Source organism: Pipistrellus hanaki (genome assembly GCF_964339955.1).
Source record: "Pipistrellus hanaki genome assembly, chromosome: 7".
Classification (NCBI taxonomy): domain Eukaryota; kingdom Metazoa; phylum Chordata; class Mammalia; order Chiroptera; family Vespertilionidae; genus Pipistrellus; species Pipistrellus hanaki.
This window is the reverse complement of record NC_140509.1, coordinates 56,200,568-56,225,244: the sequence shown is the minus strand read 5'-3', so window position 1 is coordinate 56,225,244 and position 24,677 is coordinate 56,200,568. Positions and strand designations below refer to the sequence as shown.

At 35.6% G+C, this 24,677-nt stretch overlaps 1 protein-coding gene across 2 annotated transcripts in view; it reads left to right on the top strand.

Moving 5' to 3' along the window:
• The window catches only part of REV3L (REV3 like, DNA directed polymerase zeta catalytic subunit), a 135,497-nt gene that overhangs the window by 42,325 nt on the left and 68,495 nt on the right, over nt 1–24,677 (top strand). For both annotated transcript variants that reach the window (XM_084889867.1, XM_084889868.1), the window contains 6 exons: nt 4,176–4,365; nt 12,532–12,606; nt 16,295–16,455; nt 18,371–18,467; nt 22,630–22,724; nt 23,764–23,868. In XM_084889867.1, the coding sequence (XP_084745993.1) occupies nt 4,176–4,365; nt 12,532–12,606; nt 16,295–16,455; nt 18,371–18,467; nt 22,630–22,724; nt 23,764–23,868 (723 nt within the window). The remainder of the gene's footprint in view (nt 1–4,175; nt 4,366–12,531; nt 12,607–16,294; nt 16,456–18,370; nt 18,468–22,629; nt 22,725–23,763; nt 23,869–24,677) is intronic.

Genomic DNA, 24,677 nt, shown 5'->3' with positions numbered 1-24,677 from the left:
GGGGGAGGTTGTGTGTCCCTCAGCCCAGCCTGCATCCTCTCCAATCTGGGACATCACTCTTAAGAACCCAGGACTGCTGGCTCCCAACTGCTCGCCTGCCTGATGGCCCCTAACTGCTCCCCCCCTGCTGGCCTGATCGCCCCCTAACTACTCTGCCTGGGCCCCTGCCACCGTAGCTTTGTTTGGAAGGACGTCTGGTCTAATTAGCGTATTACCCATTTATTAGTATAGACTAGGGGGCTGGTGCACGAATTTGTGCGTGGATGGGGTCCCTCTGGGTGGCTTGCAGAGATTGGGCCAAAACCCACAGCCCAACGCCACCTGCAGCTCCTACCTGCCACTCCTGCTTATCCTGGCCCCACTGTGCCTGCCACGGGCTTGCGCCAAGTCAGTCCGGATCAGGAGAGGATCACGCTGTTACAGCAGTGCTTGCCAGCCATGAGCCCTGTGTCTGGTGCCCTCCCAAGGGGAGTAGCCTGCAGGTTCAGACTGAAACTGGTCCTCTGACATCCCCTGAGAGGTCCTGGATTGCGAGAAGGTGCAGGCCAGGTTGAGGGACCCCACTGGTACCCAATCAGGCCAGGGAGGGACAGTGGGAGGACCCAGAGTGTGCCATCCAATCTCGCTCAGACCCCAGCAGCAAGCTAACCTACTGGTCGGAGCATCTGCCCCCTCGTGGTCAGTGCACATCATAGCAGTGGTTGAGCAGCCTTAGCATATCATTAACATATTACACTTTGATTGATTGGTTCTGCCGTTTGGTCTATTTGCATATTACCCTTTTATTCTATAGAATATTTTTATTTAACACTTACTGTGTGTTTGTGCTGGGTCCTGGGAATTTTATGATCATCCAAACACAGTGCCAGCTCCCAAAGAATTTGGGAGAGTCAGATAAGGAAACAGGTATTTTCAGGACAAAATAAGAACTGAGAAATTAAGGATTAAGGAAGCTAACATTAACTTGCACCAACATAGTTACATGGAAAGAACATTGATCTGTTTTTAAATCCTGATTCTACCCTGTTTCCCTGAAAATAAGACAGTGTCTTATATTTATTTTTGCTCCCAAAGATGCGCTAGGTCAGGGGTCCTCAAATTTTTTAAAGTGGGGGCCAGATCACGGTTCCTCAGAGAGCTGGAGGGCCGGACTATATGAACTACTAATCCCTACTGTAACACCTTGGCTGCGCTCACTGCCCAAAAAACCTGGCGGGCAGGATCAGACTCCCCTGGGGGCTGCATGTGGCCCGCGGGCCGTAGTTTGAAGACCCCTGCCTAGGTCTTATTTTCAGGGGATGTCTTATTTTTCCATTAAGAAGAATATGGTACACATTTATTGTTAAATGAAAATAAAGGAAATTTATTACCTGTATACGGTACGGTAGTACGGTAGTTGTCAACACAAACCAGACAAACTGTGAATCCTACAGTATCAGGAATTTACTCATTTATTCAATGACAATCATGTCATCATCTTCTGGAACATCATCATAACAATCCAATTCCTGAATTTCCTGGTGAATTTCTTGTGACTCCATTTCTTTCAGAATCAGTGGACCAAATCTCTCATGTTTAGCAATAGCATTCTGAGACAGAGCCTAGGGGGGGCCTTATTTTCGGGGGATGCCTTATATTTCACTCAGAAGGAAACCTGTAAGTAGGTCTTATTTTCGGAGGATGTCTTATTTTCGGGGAAACACGGTATTAATATCTCTGTGACTTTAGGAAAGTTAAACTTATGATATTTGCAAAGTTATTCTAAATTTTAGAAATAAATATATTTAAAGCACTTAGTCCGGTGCCTGATGAATAAATCATTTCTACACCCCCCCCCCTTCCAGTCATATACAATTATTGTAGTTCCAAAGACTATAAATAGAAAGATCATTCCTCTGGTGCCTTCTTCACAGGAGATGTGAAAATATTTTTTTAAATCTGTGAACTTTAAAAGAAGAAAAAAAGGATAACAAGAATGGGGGAAAAAGAAAAAGCAATATGTGAACTTTGTGAACACCCTTCTTAAAAAGAAGTCATTAGTAAGAATCATCTTTTATGATTGGGTCTCTTAAATTTACCCAGATTTCTATTAAATATATATGGATTTTAAAATTTATATTTTAGGAACTTAACAATAGTTCTTATAAATATACTGCTATATTAGTAATTCAGTAATCACTGATCTTAGATTTGTCAACGTAAAAGGGAATACTTATCTGTCTCTCCACCTTTCTTATCCCATGTTTACCATGCCAGTTTTAACCAAATTGTGGTTTATATCCAGAAGGGTAATGGTTATAATGTTTTTTTCATGAGATGTTTATAAAGTATTCAAGTATATCATCAGTAAACCAATTAATTATATTTTTTTAAGACTCGCTATAACTGAATTTTTTTTTCTATTCAAAGAATTAAAAGCTTGGCCAGTGTGTTTCAGTGGTTGAGCATTGATCTATGAACCAGGAGGTCACAGTTTGATTCCCAGTCAAGGCATATGTCCAGGTTGCTAGATTGATCCCTAGTATGGGCCATACAGAAGACAGCAGATAAATGATTCTGTCATTATTGATATTTCTATCTGTCCCTTCCTCTTTGAAATCAATAAAAACATGTTTTTTAAAAAGAATTTAAAAATGGCAATAGTTAGTAAATAGTACCATGTCATATATAGAAATAAAACTAGCTGAATTGGCTTTTAATTTAAAATATTTTATTACCTTGCTCCTAAGTAGCATAACTGAAGCTAAAAATAGAAACTTAAATTGGTCTAACCGCTTGTAATTCCTTCAAAAGTGTGGAAAGTTCATAGTTCAAATCAGAGTACTTCAGAGTACTACACTCAGAAGGATATTGATCTTATTCCATTATGTGACTTATCTTTCAAATTTTGCTCTACTTTATGTAATAATTTCCAGATTTATTAATTCTGTTATAATGTACCCTCAGAATAAGACAAGCTGGTGTTAGTCGTTATAAAAAGTATAAATACAATTATCAACAGAACATAGAACAATTTTCTATACATTTTATATAAATCATTCTAAATTATATTTAGGAACTAGTAATCATACAAATAGTTCCTTTCCCACCAAAGAAAAAGCCCAGTGAAACAGAGTAGCATAGGGGTTGGGTAAGAAGCATGAGATTGTGTTGGTAGGAGAGTCAGGGATAGTGAGTGACAGCATGAGAAAAATGGATGTGTTCTTCCATCACTGCTGCTCTCCTCTTATGTGAAATTAGACAAATAGCATGGATGCAAAGGGAAGTAGGGACAATGCTCAGGGGACAGGAACCACTTCCAGACAGTTCTGCCAGATTCATGAGAGTAGTGGTGTGTGTGCATTTTATTGTTGCTGTTGTTATTTAACCTTGTCACAGATATATTACTGTTTCTTTGGCACTTCTTTTGTGGGTTCTTACTCATATTACTTTCTTTATCATGACTGTGCTGGACTGTCTGTTGGCAAATCAGCACCATTTACCCCTTGCCTGATACAGTGTCTCTCTGGGAAGTGTGTGTGCTTATTTCTTTTTCCTCTCATTGTGTCTACTTGTGTCCCATTCCATCAAATATGCAATTTAGATATCCAGAAGACCATTACAGACAACTGATCTATAGTTTCTTTTGTTTGTTTTTTTGTCTTCCTTTCCCCCTCCCCCATTCCCTTCTCATGCGCCCCACACCCCCATACCCTTCGGCAGCAAAATTCCACACACTGAAACTATTTTTCCCTTCTCCTTTAATTTAGAGCTGTCTCTATCTTAGAGGAGTCTCTTATTTGAAAACAGTTATGCCAAGGTAGACATTCATTGATCTATTTAGTTGACTTTCTGTGAATTTTTATAAGCTTCATAACACTGTGCAAGTCGTATTATAGAGTGATTCAGAGAAGTATATAAAACTAGATTGTGAGGGTGAAATATTCAAACATATTTCCACCAAAACTGCTTAAATCATACTATACTGCTTATATTTATAATATGCTCCTAAATCTTCTGTTGTAAAATATAGTTAATTACAGTAAAATATAGTTTAATTATGGGTTAGTTTTCTTCAACCCTTACCTTAGATAATCTGTTGTCATAGAAAATTTAAATGACATGATTTTGAGCTTTGTACTGTTGAAATTTTTAAATGCATCTAAGACTAAACTTTATAATGTGTTACATTTTAGGTCAGAAGACATGTCTTCATCTACATGGCATCTTTCCTTACCTCTATGTGCCATACGATGGTTATGGACAGCAGCCAGAAAGCTATCTTTCTCAGATGGCATTCAGTATCGACAGAGCACTTAATGTGGCTTTAGGCACTCCATCTTCCACTACTCAGCACGTGTTCAAAGTGTCATTAGTATCAGGAATGTAAGTATATGATATCATCTTTTAAATTTTTTATTTATCTGTATTTCTATTGCCATTCTCATTAAAAGAAAACTAACCAATTAAAATGTACTCTTCATTTTTCTTTTCTAATCTAATGAAACTGGAGCAATACCATATAGATGGTTAGCAGTGATTTTTGTTTTAACCTTTTTCATTTCTCTTTCTGAAACTGTATAAATTCATGTAATTCATTCTACAGATATTAACTCTGTGTACCAGGAATTGCTCTAGGCATCCTATCCAATAAAAGGGTAATATGCAAATTAACCATCACTCCGTCACAAAGATGGTGGCACCCATAGTGGCCAGGGCACGGGATGTAGGCTGAGGGACCCCAACACCCCTGTGCATAAATTTCATGCACCAGGCCTCTAGTTTGGGATATATTGGTGAATAAAACAACGATTTCTGCCCCATGAATGTTACATTCTAGTAATGGGAACAGAAAATGGCCAATAGTTATGACATGAAATAAGTTTGTTTATTTATTTATTTATTTATTTATTTATTATATGATAATTAGTACTCTAGAACAAAAGATGTAGAACAGGATAAGAATAATCAGTAATGTAGAGTGGAAAGGTGCACTGATGGCAATTTTATATAGGGCAATAAAGGGAAGGTCTTAATAAAGGGAAGCAATTTGATGTTTGAGCAAAGACTCAAAAGTGAGGAAGTACAAACAGCCTGGAGGCAGGTGTGTGGAATGGAGGTGGAAAGTAGATCTAGTAGGTTAGGGAGATATGAAAGGATGAAATCATGTTAACCAAAGTTTCTCTCTGTCTTTTTTTAATTTAATAAATCTTTATTATTCAGATTATTACAGTTGTTCCTCTTTTTTTCCTCCATCCGGTTCCCACCCCACCCTCTGCCCTTACCCCACCCCCCACTGTCCTCATCATAGGTGTATGATTTTTTGTTCAGTCTCTTTCTGCACCCCTTATACCTCTTTCCCCTTGAGAATTGTCATTCCACTCCCTTTCTATGCCCCTGATTCTATTATATTCACCAGTTTATTCTGTTCATCAGATTTTTTTGATTCACTTGATTTTTAGATTCACTTGTTATAAGATATGTATTTGTTGTTCATAGTTTTTACCTTTACCTTTTTCTTCTTCCTCTTCTTAAAGAATACCCTTAAGCATTTCATGTAATCCTGGTTTGGTGGTGATAAACTCCTGTAGCTTTTTCTTGTCTGTGAAACTCTTTATCTGACCTTCAATTCTGAATGAAAGCTTTGCTGAGTATAGTTATCTTGGTTATAGGTTCTTGCTGTTCATCACTTTGAATATTTCTTGCCATTCCCTTCAGGCCTGCGTAGTTTCAGAAATCAGCTGACAATCGTATGGGTGCTCCCTTGTAGGTAATTAACTGTTTTTCTCTTACAGCTTTTAATATTCTCTTTGTCTTTTGCTCTTGGCATGTGTCTTGGTGTGGTCCTCTTTGGATTCGTTTTGTTTGGGGGGTTCTATGTACTTCCTGGACTTGTAAGTCTATTTCTTTCACCAGGTGGGGGAAGTTTTCTGTCATTATTTCTTCAAATAGGTTTTCAGTATCTTGCTCTTTTTTATCTGGCACCCCCATAATTCAGATGTTGGTATGCTTGAGGTTGTCCCAGAGGCTCCTTTACAGTGTCTTCAAATTGTTGGATTCTTTTTTTCTTTTTGCTTTTCCAGTTAGGTGTTTTTTGCTTATTTGTATTTCACATTTTTGACTTGATTCTTGTGGCCCTCTAGTCTGCTGTTAAATCTCTGTGTAATATTTTTTAGTGTGTATTTAATTTCTAGTTGGTCTTTTTTCATATCCTTGAGGGGAGGGTCTCATTAAATTTATCGGCCTGTTCTAGGAAATTCTTAAAAAACCTTATAACCGTGGTTTTGAACTCTATATCCAGTAGTTTGCTTTCCCCCATTTCTTTCATTTGTGATCTGTTTCTTTGTCTCTGCATTTTCACTGCTTCCTTGAGTTGGTAGAGTAGCTTTGTGTACTAGGTGACCTATAGAGCCCAGTGGCTCAGCCTCCCAGATAACTGAGGTAGACACTCTTGGTGCACCCCTTTGTGGACTATGTGCACAGTCTTGTTGTTGTTAAGCCTTGATTGTTGTTCTATCTCTGGGAGGAATTGACCTCCAGGCAAATTGGCTGTGAGGATCAGTTGTGTCTATACTGGGAGAACTTCTGTGCTGGAGACACCCTTATAAAACAAGACTTGCAAAATTGCAAAAGCCTCTGTGCTCAGCTTGGATGGGTCAGAGTCTCAGGGCAGAGAACACAGCCTTGGCTTTTCATCAGCCCTTCCCTATGAGGCCACTGGGTTTCAGTGTCCATCGGTAATTGGCTGCAAGCACCTCTGAGAGAAAGCCGCTCTTGAGTTTCACCTGCTGCCAGACAATCCAGTTTCTCCACGAATGAGTCTGTATTCCCAGAGTCTCGCCTGGAACTGGAGTTCAGTGCAGTCAGGAGCTTCCGTCTCCCTCCTGCATGAGAAAGCCAGCCGTGCACTCAGCAGTCAGGCCTCTCCATGCGTGCGTGCCTCCAGACTCGGCCTTCCACAGCTCCACTGAGTCTCAGTGTGCTTTTCTCTTTTCCTGACAGTCCAGATTTCTCCCATATGAGTCTGGGTCCATGGGGTCTTGCGTGGAACTGGAGTTCAGCCCAGTCGGGAGCTTCCATCTCCCGCACGCTGAGAAAGCCAGCCACGCACTCAGCCGCCAGTCCTCTCTGCACACATGTCTCCCTACCTCTGCCTTCCACAGCTCCTCTGAGTCTCAGTGTGCTTTTCTCTTTCCTTCTAGTTGTAAAATTTCCACTCAGCCAGCTTTCCTATGTTCTTGATCATGTCCGTTTTGTCTTTTAGTTGTAGTTTTGAAATTGTTGTGTGAGGCAGCAGTGTAGGTGTTTACCTATGCCATTATCTTAGTTTCTCCTGACCAATTGTTCTCAAAGCATGGTTTTGTACTTTGATTTCCATGATCACCAACATCAGCTTTATCTAAGTCTGGAGGCTGTCCCAGCCTCTCCTGGGTTTCTCTTATCTCTGACTGGTGTTTCCCCTAATAAATTTCTTGTACATTTTGGCATCTAGTTCTCAAAAGACTTGGACTAACACGTCTGATAACTTCGTCCAAGTACATTCTTGGGTTCCACTACAGATCTAATGAATCAGAAATTTTGGTGGTAGGGCCCAGCAATTTGTGTTTTAACAAGCCTTTCAGATGATTCTGCTGCATGAGAAACACTGCCATAGGCTGTTCCAAGGACTTTGGCTTTTACTCGGAGCTATTGCATGACTTTGAGCAGCCATGATTTAGCTTAAGCTTAAAAGGATTATTTTAGCAACTGCATTAAGAATAGATCATAGAGTAATAGGAATAGAAGGGAGAGCATTAGGATTCTGTGTCATTAGTCTAGATGAGAAAATACAATGGCTGGGGCACTAGCGTGATAGCAGGGAGTAGTGAGAAGTGGTCAGTTTCTGGATCTATTCTGAGAGTTGATTCAACAAGATTGGCTCTCTAAATGGATGAGGGTTTGAGAGGAACCAAGGATGGATACAAAAGTTTGAGTCTGTCTTATAGAAAGAAAAAAAGAAGGTGCAAGTAGAGCAGACTGGCAGGAAAGATTTGAAGCTTATACCGGAATATGAGTTTGTTATGTCTGTATGAAATCCAAGTGGAGAACATAAATCTGTATACTTCTACCTTAATCTAGGCTTTCCTCTGAACCACCACAGTATCCTTTTAATTGAATTCCCTTCTTTTGTTCTTTTCCAGAACCGTAAAATTACTCATCTTACAGTATAAATTGTATCCTTTTAAATTTAAAATCCTGAGTGGTTTCATACTGATCATAGAATAACATTTAAACTTCTTAACACTACCTATGTGATATGACTCCTGCTGTTACGAGAGACTTAAACTTCCTGGTCACTCGTGGGAGTAAGGTGGAGGTTCTGGGGTGTCGCTGAAAGAAGCAGTTCCATGGAAGGATGAGAGATGGTAGAAGATATATTGGTGTGGAGTTACATTTCTCTGGTTCCATTTCTCCCAAGCCAGTTCTGAAAGAGGGGAGAAGCTGGGAGTTTATCTGAGCCAGAAATAAGACCAGCGTCCAGAGTTTTTGTTCCATGTTGTAGCCTAGTATGGTTCAGCATTCAGGCCAGATTAAAGTCCATTTGTGTAGTCCTGTTTCCAGATGTGATTGACAGGCAAGCATTTTCCCATGTCACTTAGATCTTACTGGGCATTTGTCTCAACTGCCTTTATCCAGTCTTTTCCCCCATCAATCAGCAGGCAATAGACTTGGAGAAGGTTAAATGCAGCTTTTTTGCAAAGCTGTATTAATGGCATGCCTGTATCTAGTCATCCCATTAAATAATAACCAGGTTTTACAACAGCATCACTGCTATCTTTGTAACTTCGTTCACCATGTTCCGGAACATTGGTCTTTTAGTTTCTCTTATGTGCCAAGCTCTTTCCCACCTTTCTACATGAAGTTTCCTTTCCTTGAGTTCTCTATCCTTCTCTAGCACTTCACCTCTCCAGAGAAATTTTCTCTGACTTCCTTACTTAAAATAGATTATTACTATTATTCTGTTATTTCAGCCCATTATGTTTACTGGTTTCTAAAAGCTTTCTTATACGTACTCTTATTTCAAAGTTGAATCTTCAAACAGTCTAATGAAATGAATAATCAATCATTAATCTTTCTATATTTTTGATACGTATTTATTAAAGGCATTGCCATATTTTTGAGTTACAAATCTGGATACCTGGCACAAAAGATGAGCTGTTCAATCTAATTTATGGTTACCATTTTCCTTTCTTTTTGTATTTCAATATTTTTTGGCCTTTTTCTTACCTAGACCCCCTTTTCCCTTACCATACATTCTAGCTTCTGTGATTCCTTTACTCCTTCCATTCTTCCTATTCTTTAAGATAGACAAAGTTGCATCCAGCTTCCAAATTAAAGTTGTGCAAGATTAATTCCAGTCTTCCTAGACTCTACATTATCCTGAGTCTGGGTTAAGATGACAGGACCTTAGGCTTATTTCTGAGATTCCTTGCCACTTGTGTGTTAGGAGCCACTGAGTCAGTTTGGACTCCTGATGACTGTACGAATAGTGATGTCCACAATGTCCTGTCTTCAGCAGCCCTGCTCAGCTCCTATAGACTCCGGCCTATTGCTTCTTTTCGGGAGTCAATCCATCTCATATTTGGTTTTCCTCTTTATATTGCCTTCTTTTCCCCCCAGCATTATTGTCTTTTCCAAAAAACCCTAACTTCCCATGATGTACCCAAAGTAGGAGAGCTTCAGTTTTGATACTTAGCTACCATGATTCTAGAAAGTATCCCATAAAGAGATTTTAAATTGATCTAAGTTAATTAACTGAGATTTGTCCCTGTTTGTGCTCATTTTCCTTCTCATCCTATATAATAAAAGGCTAATATGCAAATTATCCTCTCACCTGGTAGTTCGACCATGGGAGGGGGCTGGCCAACTAACCACCCACAGCCCCTCCCCCTGGCTGGCCCAACTCCAGATTGGTCCCTCCACCCCAGTTGGGGGCGGGGCTGGCCAACTACCCACAATCCCTCCCCCTGGCAGGCCCAGCCCAATCAGGGTGGGCCAGACGGACCCCACCCCAACACAAATTCGTGCACCAGGCCTCTTGTTATATTAAAGAACTAACTAATTGCCGAAACCGGTTGGCTTAATGGCTAGAGCATCGGCTTGGAGACTGAAAAGTCCCAGGTTCGATTCCGGTCAAGGGCATGTACCTTGGTTGCGGGCATATCCCCAGTGGGGGGTGTGCAGGAGGCAGCTGATCGATGATTCTCTCTCATTGATGTTTCTAACTCTCTATCTCTCTCCCTTCCTGTCTGTACAAAATCAATAAAATATATTTTAAAAAATAAAATAAAGAACTAACTAATTATTGGATAAAATTTTATAAGCATAAAAATATCTACCCTCAAACTCTGCTTTCTTCTACTTTAGTCTCCCTGTTGAGATATCGATATTTTGGCCAAATCAACTAAAGCCTACAGTAGGAGGTATGGGTTTCAGTGTAATTATACAGAGACTTTCTTAGTGGAAAGAAACAGAAAACTGAATTTATAGAGTTTTCAGTATATATTTTGGGGCAATAGATAAGAAAACAATCTTAGATTTACAAAGAATTTTAAAGGTTTAAAACTTAACTTACGTTCAGTTTTTAAAAGTATGAGATTCTATATATAAAAAAATAAAGATTGTTAGCAAAACCAAAACAAAGCAAAGATAACATGGACCACAGAAACGCAGATTTAATCCCTCCTCTCCATTTATCTGACTCCAGACAGTTATATTTATACATATGAAAAATATCATAGCAGGAGGAATAAAGAGTTGAATTTTGCCAACAGGAGAGAGAGGTCATTCATATAATGTGTCTTTCATCCCTTCCTTCACAGCAACAAAATGGGATGAACAGCAGCAAACTAGACAGGAAGTGTAAGTGTTATTAAAAAAAAAAAAAGTAAAGAAGGGTGAAGTTGTTAAGGGATAGGTAGTGATGGTTAGAGAAGGCCTTACTGAGGAGTGAGTTTAATTAAGCAGAGACCTGAGTGAAGATTGAAAGCAAGTCATGCAAAGTTTAGAGCAGACTGTTCCTGGCAGAGAAAATGGAATGGCGAGTTACTTGAGAGTGAATCCAGCTAGAAGGGCTGAACTATTCAAAAGGGCTGGAGTGAAAAGGAAGAGTGGGTGGTATGATATAAGATTGGAGTGAGTGGTAAGGGTTACATAAAGAACCTTTCAGACCTTGGTAAATAATTGGATTTTTTTAAAAATAGAATTTGTTTAATAGGGGTCACACAGATGAATCTGATCTAAAGCTTGAAACAACTTTCTAAAAAAAAGTTTTAAAATATACTCCAAATAATGACTTCACTAACAAATTTCTTCTGTATTTAATATCCACTACACTTTGAGACATGACAGAGAGGTGGTATCCTAATATAAGTTCTACCTAGTGTCCATCATAAGCGGGCAGTATTTTTAAAGTGAAAGGTGATTGGGTGTACCCAACTAAATATTTAATCAACTGCTTATTTATAGACAAACACTAAGCAGATATAAAACTTTTTTTAGCCTAAAAATTCATGCCTGCTCACATATTGTTTCTAATTAAATAAAGAATGGTCTATGTATCAAATGTACTGGTGTAGTTTCAGGTCCTCCTGAAATGATATTACATGATAGCCCAACTTATTTAATTTTGCATTGAGGACTTGATTCTCTGCCTATCATGTAGATTTTTGTTTTTCTCTTTCCCCATTCCAGCTGATGCCCCAAGAAAAACCCAGCCCCAAAATAATTAGGGACCTAAGTAAGTCCATGGTTTTTTCAGTCTCATATATATGACTGGAGGCCTGGTGCACAACTTTCATGCACTGGGATGTGAGGGTCTCAGCCTGGCCTACACCCTCTTGTAGTCCAGGACCCCTCAGGGGATGTCCACCAGCAGTGATCCTAGCTTCTGGCTGAGTGATGCTCCCCGCTGTGGGAGCACACTGACCACCAGAGGGCAGCTCCTGCATTGAGCTTCTGCCCCCTGGTGGTCAGTGCATGTCATAGCAACTGGTTGTCCCACCATTTGATCGATTTGCATATTAGCCTTTTATTATATAGGATAGGTATGTGCATACATATACACAATAGATAAACTGTCTCTGCCTAATGAACTTACAAAATTAATAATAAACAGATGATTAAGGAAAGTGATATACATGCTGTTAATTAAAGGATGTGTAGATGAAGAGCTTTAGTTTTTGACAGAAAAAAATGGGAAATGAGAATGTGCCTGAAAGTCCTCAGTTTTTCTCATGCATAGTCACAGTAAAGATAAAAGAGCCACTTTTGAAGAGTCATGATGATTGAAAAACTTCTTAAAAGAAGTAACCAGATTTCAGTATATGTTAACCTGCAGTAGGTTTAATTGCAAAGGTCTTTGAGTTTTTGTTTGATTTGGGGGGGAGGTGAGGTAATATTTAATATAAGTAAGATTGAATTGGGCCAGCCGAGCCGAATTAGGGCAATAAGTTACATTATTTCATCACTGAACAATGAAAATAATTTGATATATTTTTTCTTTTATTTCAGACCTTTTTATGGTTATCATGAGAAGGAAAGACACTTTATGAAGATCTATCTTTACAATCCTGCAATGGTGAAAAGGTACAAAGTGAAATGAAATAAAAATATGAATAACTATTACCTAAGTATTTTAATAATAAAAATACTTGTTTGGTAGCCCCTAACTGCTTCTTTTCTGTCTCAGATTTAGAGAGTTTATGGAAGTAGATAAGGAGAAATGATGGCTATCGTGTATGATCTTAGTGCCCTGTTGGCCAGGCCAGATGTTCAGAATTAAGAGATATTAGCTCTTCAGTGTCAAAACAAGAGGAAAGTGTGAGAGTGAGGCCAGAGTGGAAGGGCTTCTGAAAGATCTCAGAATCCTATTGACTCCTTATTTAGTCCTTAGTGAAATTTTATATCCTGGGTTTTTTGTTTATTTTGTTTCCATTTGGTTTTCTTTTCTTCTTTCATTAGGTCTCTCTTAAGATCTGTAGCTTATCTCTCTATCATCCTGGAGCCAGTGTTATAGAGGATGGGAATAGCACATATAGAGAAGATTTCAGTCATCCTCTAGGATTCAAAACAACTGTTTTCACTCTATGTGGTGACAAGTCAGGGTAAAAGTAGCCTTGGAGAAGTGTTGAGTGTTGTTGTTTCAGAAGATCCTCTCTGCTAGTAGGTACTACATTCCAAAAGATAACCTTTTGGTTCAATACAAATTGGCTGTTTTCCCAGAGGGAATTTAGGTACCATGAGAGGCACAGCCACCAACAGGATGAGGTTTAGTCTACATTAAGCGATTAAGTACACTGAATCACAGTGGTTATTCCCTTCTCCAGATAACCAGTGAAAACTAGTTTTCTCTATTACTTGCCCTCAACCTTACTCCAAAAAGCTTCTGTTGCATAGGGTACCAAAATAATTTTTGAGAATAGTCAGACAGTGATGTTTCTCTTACCAATTTCCCTCTAATCACACTTTCTCATATCCATGGAGCCATCACTGTGTATTCTTATCCTCTTTTGCATACACAGTGACAAAGGTCAACCTCAGTCATTTTTGTTTTAAAAAATATAGTTATTTTTTATAAAATATGTTAAAAATGGGTTGTTATTTTAAAATCAGTAGAAACGTTTCTTTAAAAGTTCTGTTTTAACTTTCAATATGGTAAGTATTAATGGATATAAACCACATAAACGAAAGGTCTTTAGTGCTGTAAATTATCTGTAATAGTGAAAAGAGGTCCTGGGACCAAAAAGTTTGAGAACCACTGGAATAAAGCTCTTTTAATTACCTATCAAAGATCCTCAAACTGTATGCACATTTATTCTCTCCTTTTAGATGCCTATTACAGTGAAAGATTTCCCCCCTCACCTCCATAGCTCAAGATCCACCCTCTTTGACTTTTTCTTCTATCAATTATCCTTCCACTCCTTTCCCCACACATCCATACTCATGACACATACACTCATACTCATAGCTGTTCTCCCTGAAGATTTATCTATACTTTGTGTATCCAATTTCTTACCTCCTATTCACTCACTAACTTACTCCAATATGGCGTCCACCCCAACCACTCTACTGAAATTGCTTTCATTAATGTTGCTAAATCAATACCTTTTTGTCCTTAAGTTTGACCTCACGTCAATGCTTACAGTTTCTTAAAATAATTCCAAATGTTGTGGAGTTTTTTATATAAATCTCTCATATTCCTTACACCTATCTGATCAGTCATATTTATGCCACCTTGTTGGTTCCTCTTTTTATTTGTGGGGTTCTATCTTGAGCTTTTATCTTTTCTCTCTATTCTATGTCCTCACTCTACAGCTTTATCTGTTCCCAGGGTTTTGTTTTTGTTATCTTTATCTATTTGACTTTCACATATATATAAGTAGTCTAAATTTCCCTCCAGAGCTCCTGATCAGTATTTCAAATAATCTACTGATAAATAGTATAGCACTGTAGTTAGGAGTAAGGGCTCACAAGTCAAAGAAAATTTGGGTTGAATTTTAGCTCTTCCACTTTTTATTTGTGTGATTTTGGACAACTTTTTAATCTCTCTAAGACTCAGTTTCCTTATTTCTAAGATGGGGAAGGTAGTACCATAGGTTTGTAGTGAGGATTACTTGAGATTAAGCATTTAAAGCACCTAACACAGTATCCGGTGCATAGTATCTAAATTTTTTTATTTATTTATATTTTATTGATTTTTTACAGAGAGGAAGGGAGAGAGATGGAGAGCTAGAAACATCAATGAGAGAGAAACATCGACCAGCTGCCTCCTGCACTCCCCCCACCGGGGATATGCCCGCAACCAAGGTACATGCCCTTCACCGGAATCGAACCTGGGACCCTTCAGTCCGCAGACTGACGCTCCAGCACTTAGCCAAACCGGTTTTGGCAGTATCTAACATTTTTAATAACATTTTAAGACCATGTTAATAAAATTATTCTTACTCTTCATTATCATTTATTTCCATTATTTTCATAGAAATTTACCTGAATATCCCATTATGCCTAAATCCCAGTATGTCTAAAACTCGGTTTATCATTATTCCCCCTCCATAAAATAAAGTCCAAATAAACCTGTTTCCTTCTGGGCCTTTCTATTTCAATAAATGTAGCACTATTAACTACCGTGTTTCCCTGAAAATAAGACATCCTCCGAAAATAAGACCTAGCGCATGGAAAGATAAGACATCCCCTGAAAATAAGACCTAGCGCAACTTTGGGAGAAAAAATTAATATAAGACACTGTCTTATTTTCGGGGAAACAGGGTAGATGCTTAAGCAAAAAATCTAGGCATTATTGTCAACTATTCTACCTTATCCTTCACATATAGTTAGCTAGCAAGGCCTGACCATTTATTTCTTACATGTCTCCTGAGTCAACGCATTTCCTTAAAGCTAACATCATCTAGTTTTTCACACTAGCCTCTCACACCCTAGTGTTGTTCATTCTCTAGCTAACCTGGTCATTTCACTTTTCTGCTGTACAAAGGCAAATTGCACTGTTTCTTCCAGTGTCTTAATAGGCTCTGCATAATCTGACTTCTCATTACCTCCCTAGCCATCCCTTCTTACTACAGTTCTGTCACCAGACCTCACTCAATTGTTTCAGTTCCAGAATGAAACATATTTCTCGTGACACTTTGCATGTGCAGTTTTATTTGCATGAAATACTTTTTTCTCTCTTCAGACAAAAAGTATCTACAGTTTACTATTCAGTCTACTTCTTAGAGACGTCTCTTCAAGAAGGCTTTGCAGAAACTACCTCTGTACCTCTATCTGATTAGTGTCCCTTCTAGATGTTTCCTATACTTGCCTTGAATACCACATACACTATTTATAATTGCCTATTGTTTGTAGGAGAACAACTCAATGAAGTGAAAAATATTAAAATGGTAACATCTCTGAGTAGTGGATTGAGTCATGTATTCTTCTTTAGAATTTTTGTATAATCTTTTAAAAAATTTTTCTGAATTTTTAAAAGAAAAAGCTTATTGTAAAAAACTTTTTGGCTTTTTCAATATAGTTAGTATTAAATTGGTTTTAGAAATCAAAATACTCTTCACTGAAGTTTTTTGTCATTTTTAGAGCATGTGTCTTACTTTAAAACTTGATTTAAACTTAATTTTTTACAAAATACAAATTTCTAGTAAAATTGAAGTAAAAATTTTTGTATGCTAATATGATGTGTTTTATTCTCTATTAGCAATAATCATTGTTTCACTTAACATTCTAGGAAATATAATTTTATGATATAACTTTTTTCACCCTAATTTAGGATATGTGAACTTTTGCAAAGTGGAGCCATAATGAATAAATTTTATCAGCCTCACGAAGCGCATATTCCCTACCTCCTACAGCTCTTCATTGACTACAATCTATATGGAATGAATTTAATAAATTTAGCTGCTGTTAAGTTCCGAAAAGCAAGAAGGAAAAGTAAGGTTAATTTTTCAAGTTCAAATTAATGCTTTGAAATAAGAGTTAGGTAATTGATAATTTATAGAATAATATACATTTATATTAAGAGTGCTGAGTAGGTAAAGAATAAAATACAGAAAATGGTATTAGCATTTATTAGGAAAAGAATCTCAAGTGAAATTTGTTTTGTAACAGCTTTATTAAGGTATAATTCACATACCACGCATTTTCACTCATTTAAAATGGAAAATTCAGTCGTTTTTAGAATATTGACAGTTATACAACCATCACTACAGTCAAATTTAGAACATTTTCAGTATCCCGAAAAGAAACCCTGCAAAAGTTTTCCAATAGGTGAAAAGCATGAGAAAATTTTGAATTAGCAAGTATATGTAAGCCATTTATTTTAGTTATAAAAGCCAGATGAGTGTTGGAATGATGATTAGAAGCAATTTTCCCCTCAAACTATTAACAATTTGAAAGCAGAAGTATATGAAATTTAGTTGAAGGGAAATTGCAAGTATGATGAAATAAAGCATATATCTTAAATCATTATACTGAATAGCCCTCAGGTTTTTTGTGGGTTTTTTTTTTTTGTATAAGATAAAAGGTTATACTGAAATCATGGGAAAAAATAGATGAATCATCTTTTGTATTTTATTTTGCCATGTTATTTCAGACATCTACAGTTGAACTGATAGTAAATCTTACAGTAAATTAATATATAACATATATGTGCATAACTTAACATTTTATCTTATAAGACAAGTTGATATAGTACCTAAGTCAATTTTGAAAGTTAGGTAAATTCAAAAGTGAAAAAGATTTTGAAATTTTAATGTACATGCATATATATAATTTTGTCTCAGTTATATAACCAGTTGTCAACTAAAATGGATATTACTAATTGCTATAGTAGTAAAGGTGAAGTATATAGAAGTACTTATATAGAATAAATATTTTAAGTACCACAGAAGCATTTTATATTACATTTTTTAACATCCACAGTTGAAAAGAAATGTTATCTTTATATTTAATATATAAAATACGTGTATATTAAAGAGTTTCCATGTTCTTTAGGGAAATATGCTAAAATACTACATAAATTATATGTAAGAATTAGTTGCATATTTTCAAGGCATGTTTTGTTGAAATAGCAAAGATATTAATTAATACCTGACCTCATATCCTAATTACATTTTTTTTAATCAGGCTAGCCAAATAAGAAAATCAAAGTATTAAATTTAGCTAGAGAGGATTGTAAATTTAATATCCTTGATAACGTTAAAATTCAAGCTTTCTCTTATCTGCACATTTAAATTCCCATAAGATATCACAGAAAATTTGTTAAAATTTGGAGATTACTTCCAAAGCATGACCCTAGAACCTAGTTTCTGAAACTCGGACAACTAAGCAAACATGTCCCCTCTTCAACTGCTGGTCAAATTGTATATGTCCAAGTTCCCACTCCCTGTTGCTGCCATTATTTCTGGAATGCATTATATATTTTCTTTTTGTTCAGGGATTGGTATTATAGTATGTTTTGAATTTTATCTGGAACCTGATTTCTACTAGAATTTTGATTGAGATTTATACAGAATACCCTAGGAATTTGGATTAAAATCTATAAAAATTGTTGTCATATTTCTGTATAAAATGGGATTTTAAGCATACTCATCAGAATAGCACATTAAAATGTATTCTTTTATTCTAATATGAAAGTCTTGTAGCCATTTCTCTCTCATAAGCATATATTGCAAATATTTATTTCCCCTCTTAGTTTGGAACCATTATTGTCATCTGCTCATATATACATTCCTAGGTGTGTGTGAGTTTTTAGGAACTAGTCATATAGGTGCATATTATTTTACTTAAACAGGAATTATATGAAAGTTCAAATTAGAACTTATTCCCTTTTACTTTTTACTCCCAGGTGATCCATTGCATGCAACTGGATCTTACAAGGACCAGCTACCAAGAAATTCTCTTACTGGTACCTTATTTCGGTGGGAAGAAAATGAAATACCAAGGTTAGTTCATGTTGTATTTACATATATCCTACTGCATTCAGAAATTAATAGTTATCATAATTTTATATATAATTTTTTTATAAAAGCAAATTCTACTATTAGTATGTTACATGGAACCATAGATTTTAAAAAGAGATCATGAAAATATACCTAATTATCACCAAATTAATAAAAAATCTGGATGTAAATTTTTACACTTCTTTCCAATATTCATCTTCATTGTGCATTCCAAGTTGATATACCCTATAACTTGTCTAGTAAAAATCACATAATAAACTGGCAATTGAAAAACTAAATAGTAAATATTTTTAGTAAAAATAACCCTTTCTAAATATAAAAATATTTGTGGGAAAAAGAGGGTTGACATACTGAATATGAATAATATAATCTGTGATTTCTTTTGACTTTCATTTACTATACTACTTTATTTATTTTGAGGAAGGTAACATATTTTGAATATTTAGATGTTTAATCAGTACCTATAAAATTATTAATAGTTTTATCTATATAGAACTCAGAAAGATTTCTGTTTTATTCCACAAAGCATTACCCAAGCTTTATTGATCAATTAGGTATTGGCAGGGTGGTTGTTGTTTTCATCTTTTTACTATACATGTCAACTGATGTTTTTTGTTTTGTTTAGTGTTTTGTTTTGTTTTTAATATATATATTTTATTGATATTTTACAGAGAGGAAGAGAGAGGGATAGAGAGTTAGAAACATCGATGAGAGAGAATCATCCATCAGCTGCCTCTTGCACACCCCCTACTGGGGACGTGCCTGCAACCAAGGTACATGCCCTTGACCAGAATCGAACCGGGATCTTTCAGTCCACAGGCCGACGCTCTATCCACTGAGCCAAACCGGTTTCAGCGCAACTGATGTTTTTTATGTAGATATTTTTATGAAGAATGCAAAGGTGGAAAAAGTATATAAATGACTTCTATTTTATTTTATAAAAAGAAAATGTGAATTTATTAATCAATTGATGATAAACTACCATAAAATATATTCATTTTTAACTACATAAATATAATTTATGTAGTTTAAAATCCTAATATGTTGTTGACAGAATTTTCATGTTATAGAATTACTTGGGGTTTTTTAATATCTAAAATTAAGAAAAAATATCACTAAGTAATGATGGAAGTACATTGTTTAATAATTGGAATGTTGTACCAGAATAAAACATAAGACTTTGAGGTGATGTGGACAATGACTTGCCTTATCTCTTGATCCAGCATAACATTTATACATTTATCAGGACTTTATGATAAACACACATAAACATGCACACATGTGCATTTCTTGGTTCCTTCTCAGATAGAGTGGAAATATTTTTATAATCATATTGAAATGGTATTAAGTTTTGAGAGAATATTATTTACCACATCAAATTCAAGTTCTAATCCAGAACAAAGTGATCAAAAGCTACTTGTTATCTCTCTTTTTTTTTTTTAATGCCTGTGATGCAGTCTCTCAATCTCTCTAATATTACAGCAAATCAATTTGACCCAAAGATTTTACCTGTTCCCTAGATTTCTTGGTTTTCAGAGTTCTGCATGTAGTAACTTGTTTTTTGCATGCTCAAATTAAAGTTTATTTGTATTTGAAGCCCTTTTTGAATAAACATCTTTCTGGTTAGGTTATAAAGGCTTCACTGATTAGAAGTGAGTTTGGGGAAACCTTATCTATTATAATGAAAAGTTTGAATTTTACAATGTTTTTAGGAGCCTATTTTATTATTTTTAAGAATTAAGAATTAACAAATTATAAGCAAAGATATGAATAGGTAAACTGGTAAAATTAGACAAAGTACTCAGAATTAGAATTTAAAATAATTATGGGGTAGCTACAAATATTTTTATCTCATATTAGCCCATATTTTGCATTTTTGGGATGCTTGTATTGCATTAAACATGAAAATCCATAATTTCATTAAGTACAAATAACAATGTCAAAAAATTTTTCCCATAAATCATTACTCTTAGATTAGTCTCATTTTTATTCCCAGTGTTAGCACCTTCTTCTGTGTACCTTTTTTTTTTTTTAACAACATGCCCTTTCACCAACATTATTACAAGGGCCATAGAGAGAGCAACAGACTTGTAAGTGCTGAGTTAGTAGCTCTACCTACCTTACTAGCTAGCTCATTGTCAGTTACCACATATCCTGGACCTTCAGGATCATTTGCCATAGTGTTGAATATACAAAAACTGAATCTACTGGAGTAATCTCAACACTGGCTACCCATCAGAATGATCTGAAAAGATTTTTAAAATTATAGCTGTCTGAGCTTCATCCTCATTGATTCTAATTAGTAAGACTGTTTTGCTAAGTTTTGAAAAGATATGTTCAGAGAGGCACAGTTATCTACCATCATTATCTTTTATCTCCCTTTCATGGCTGAAATGAATGGTCTGCATGTATTTGCTGACCCAAAATTTTAAAAATCTTGATTGCTGAGAGTATTACAAATGTCCCCCCTTTTTTCTCTCCCCTGCCTCCTACCACCCAGTTCCCATCCTCTGACTCAAAAAATTTTTTTTTTGTAAACCCTCACCTGAGGATATTTTTCCCATTGATTTTTAGAGAGAGTGAAGAGAGAGAAAGAGAGAAACATCAATGTGAGAGACACATTGATTGGTCGCCTCCTGCATGCCCCAACCAAAGGCTGGAACAAACCTGAAACACAGGGAGGTGCCCTTAACCGGGAATTGAACTTGAGACCCTTGGGTGCTCAGACCGATGCTCTGTCACTGAGACACACTGGCCAGGGCTGACACATTTTTTACTTACACTTTTTCTATCTACTGGAAAGTTTTAATTCTGAAAACTACTTCCTTTCCCTAGGAACATTTGTTCTGAATGTCTGAAGTATTATAGCTTTGTAATAAAGAAATAGTCATAAATTTCTACTATGAGATTATATTTTTTGATATTATTGTTTCCTTCCTTTGTCCAAAATGTGCTACTTCTGGAAAATTCACCCTTGAAATTTACAATATAATTCTTCCAAAACTTGTGAAACTTTTTAGTACAGGGAGAAAATTATTAACCATGAACTATTTTATCTAGTATGTCATTTCATGGCAAAATTTACTTTGTTAAGTTATATGAATGAAGAAGACAACATTAAGAATTATTTTTTTCTGAAAGTGAAAGGGATACATTGCGATAGATTGGCTAACATGTTTCTTCTCTATCAATGATAAAAAGATATGTGTATATGTTTGTATCTACACAAATGCATCTCTGTATACATGTATATTTATTTAAATTGTAAAAATTTTGTGGTTTAACAAATTAATTTCTAATGTTCCATCAAAATTTTCTTAGGGATAGACTATGGGAAATGAGGTTTTGCTAATCTGTTTCTCTTAAAACATTAAAAAATGGGAGTGAAATCTGCCATCACCCACTTTCATGGTTTTCTCTTTTTCACTTGATGTCCATATTGGTAGGATATGGTGTCCTAATCTTTTTTTGTGGCTCTGATGAAAAACAAAATTTTCTGAATCAAAGAGCATTAGTGGGAACAATCCTCTGTAGTTCTCATAAAAATTAATGATTTTGTGGTGTTAACACATTTCCTAGTAATGATCCCATTATTAAACCACATGGTTTCTCAAATCTGTAGTTATGGAGAATTTTAAAGCATTATCCAGCACAGCAGTAGTGGGGGCAGGGAGGACAGTATCATTTGCCCACTTTTCAGTATACTCCCCTCCCCTCGTTTCTTGTTGCATATTCTCTTTTTATTTTTTAAAAAACAAATTTATGATTGCTAAGAAATGCTTCTGGGCAAATGATTACATATGTGTATGATTTTTTGATGCATCGCTCAGTTGTCTCTCTGTTACCTCTTTCTGTCCTGGATATGACCCATATTCCTTATGTATAAAATATAATGCGCCAAAATATGTAGAATGCACTGCAAAAGGATGTCAGTGAGTTGTAATATAATAATATTTTTGTACTTTTTTCTTTTTGTTTATCATTTCTTTATATATATAATACCAATTATGTTATATTTGTTAATTAATACATCATTGGCTTTTCTGCTTACCACCTAAAAATAAAAAATTATATAAGAAAACCTTCAGAAAATTTGCTCTTACGTAATTCTTGTGTGTTTTTTTTTTTAATGTTTTTAATACAGCTCTTTAATACTGGAAGGTATTGAACCACAGAGTACATGTGAATTAGAAGTAGATGCTGTAGCTGCTGATATCTTAAATCGGCTGGACATTGAAGGTATATGTACAATTATTCTTAATATGTGTGTGTGTGTGTGTTTTTTTAATTAATGGGCAAAGTATAGTAAGATGTTATAGAAGATGCAAAAATTACAAAGATTGCTTCTGTACCTCAAAGCAATTTTTTATTTATATTTTTCATTTATACTTTCATCCACATTTGTATGTTTGCAGTCATGAACCTAAAGTAAATGTAACACTAAATAAATTAATTTTTTTTAATTAATATAATCTAACTTAATGTTTTTAGTTTTTAGGTTATATACCAGGGAGAGGATTCTTAGGTCTATTGGCTATCCTCAGATATTTGAATCTTATTCACTTGATGGGTTTTTGGGAACCACTAGGAAGAAAACTAAAATAGGACTAACATAAGAAATGTAGGTTAGGATAGTTTGTCTGCTTTATTACATAAAGTAGGAGATTATTTTTCTTAAGAGGCAGTATTTATTTTTTAAAAGTTTGGGTTCCTCATATATCTAAGATCTGAAAACAGCCCAAGTGCCCATCAGTAGATGAGTGGATAAAAAAAGCTGCATGAATACTATGCAGCAGTAAAAAAAAAAAAAAGAAGAAGAAGAAGAAGATCTTACCCTTTGAGACAGCATGGAGGGACCTGGAGAGTATTATGCTAAGTGCAATAAGCCAGTCAGAGAAAGACAAGTATCACATGACCTCACTCATATTTGTAATCTAATAAACAAAATAAACCGATGAACAAAATAGATCCAGAAACATAGAAGTATGGAAGAGACTATGGAATCTCAGAGAGAAGGTGGGAGAGGGTGGGTGGGAAGAGATCAACCAAAGAACTTGCATGCATATATGCATAACCCCTGGACACAGACAATAGGGTGGTGAAGGCCCCAGGGAGGGGGATTGAAGGGTTAGAAGAAGAGGTCAATGGAGGGGAAAAGGGGGCATATGTAATATTTTAAACAATAGATTTGGTGTTTTTTTTTAAGTTTAGGTTCCCTTTTTTAGGCAAGTAGTTTTTACTTTGACCTTGTAGTACTGAAGTATTATTGTGATTACAGCTCAAATTGATGGAAATCCTGGTCTACAGGCCATATGGGAAGATGAAAAGCAACGGCGAAGAAATAGAAATGAAACTTCTCAAATTAGCCAAACTGAATCACAAGGTATTAAGCAAATAGTACTTTAATGATTTTTTTAAACAAGATAGTTTTATGGAAAAGGTTAAGCCATTGAGTTTACCTTGACTTTAAATTTTACTTTTCAAATTATTTTAAATTTTCTATATATTTTTTCTATTGTTTTTGCTCTGAACCAGTAATTCTGTACCTCCAAAGTGTCACTTGTCTCTTTTCCTGTATGAAATTGACAGCTTTGTTGTCACTGATTTTCACCATACTTTGTTCTCCTGTTTCACGTTTTTCTTCCTTTTTCATTATCTAGTATGTTGTATCTTGTATTTCCAAATAAGTTATAAATACTCATAGAAGTTTCTATGAATCCTAACTTAGAAACACTGTGTTTGATTCATTAAGCTTTGAAAATATTCCATGAAATATAGCCCCCAAATTATTTTTGGATATATCATATACTCTCGCACTTTGATCATTTTCTACAGTTTTAAAGAAAACACTAATTTTATTATTAAACCCTTCTACTTCAGAAAATAATTTGAGGGGGCTTAAATAAATGCCATGGACACAATAAAAATATTAAAATAAAGGTAAAAGAATAAAAGACAAAATTCTCAATTTTGTAGTAAGCCTACTAATATATTGAAGTCTAATTAAAATTCAAAATTTTAGTGTCTTAGACACTAAAAATAGTTGATAAATTTTGAGTGCCTTTTTTGCTTTTTAAAGTAGTATATTTTAGGAGGAGAAAATTTCTAGGTTCAGAGTCTATGATACTGAACAGTGTGTTGTAGAGAACAGTGTGTTGGATTTAAGTTATAATTATAGAACTTAATCTTGTA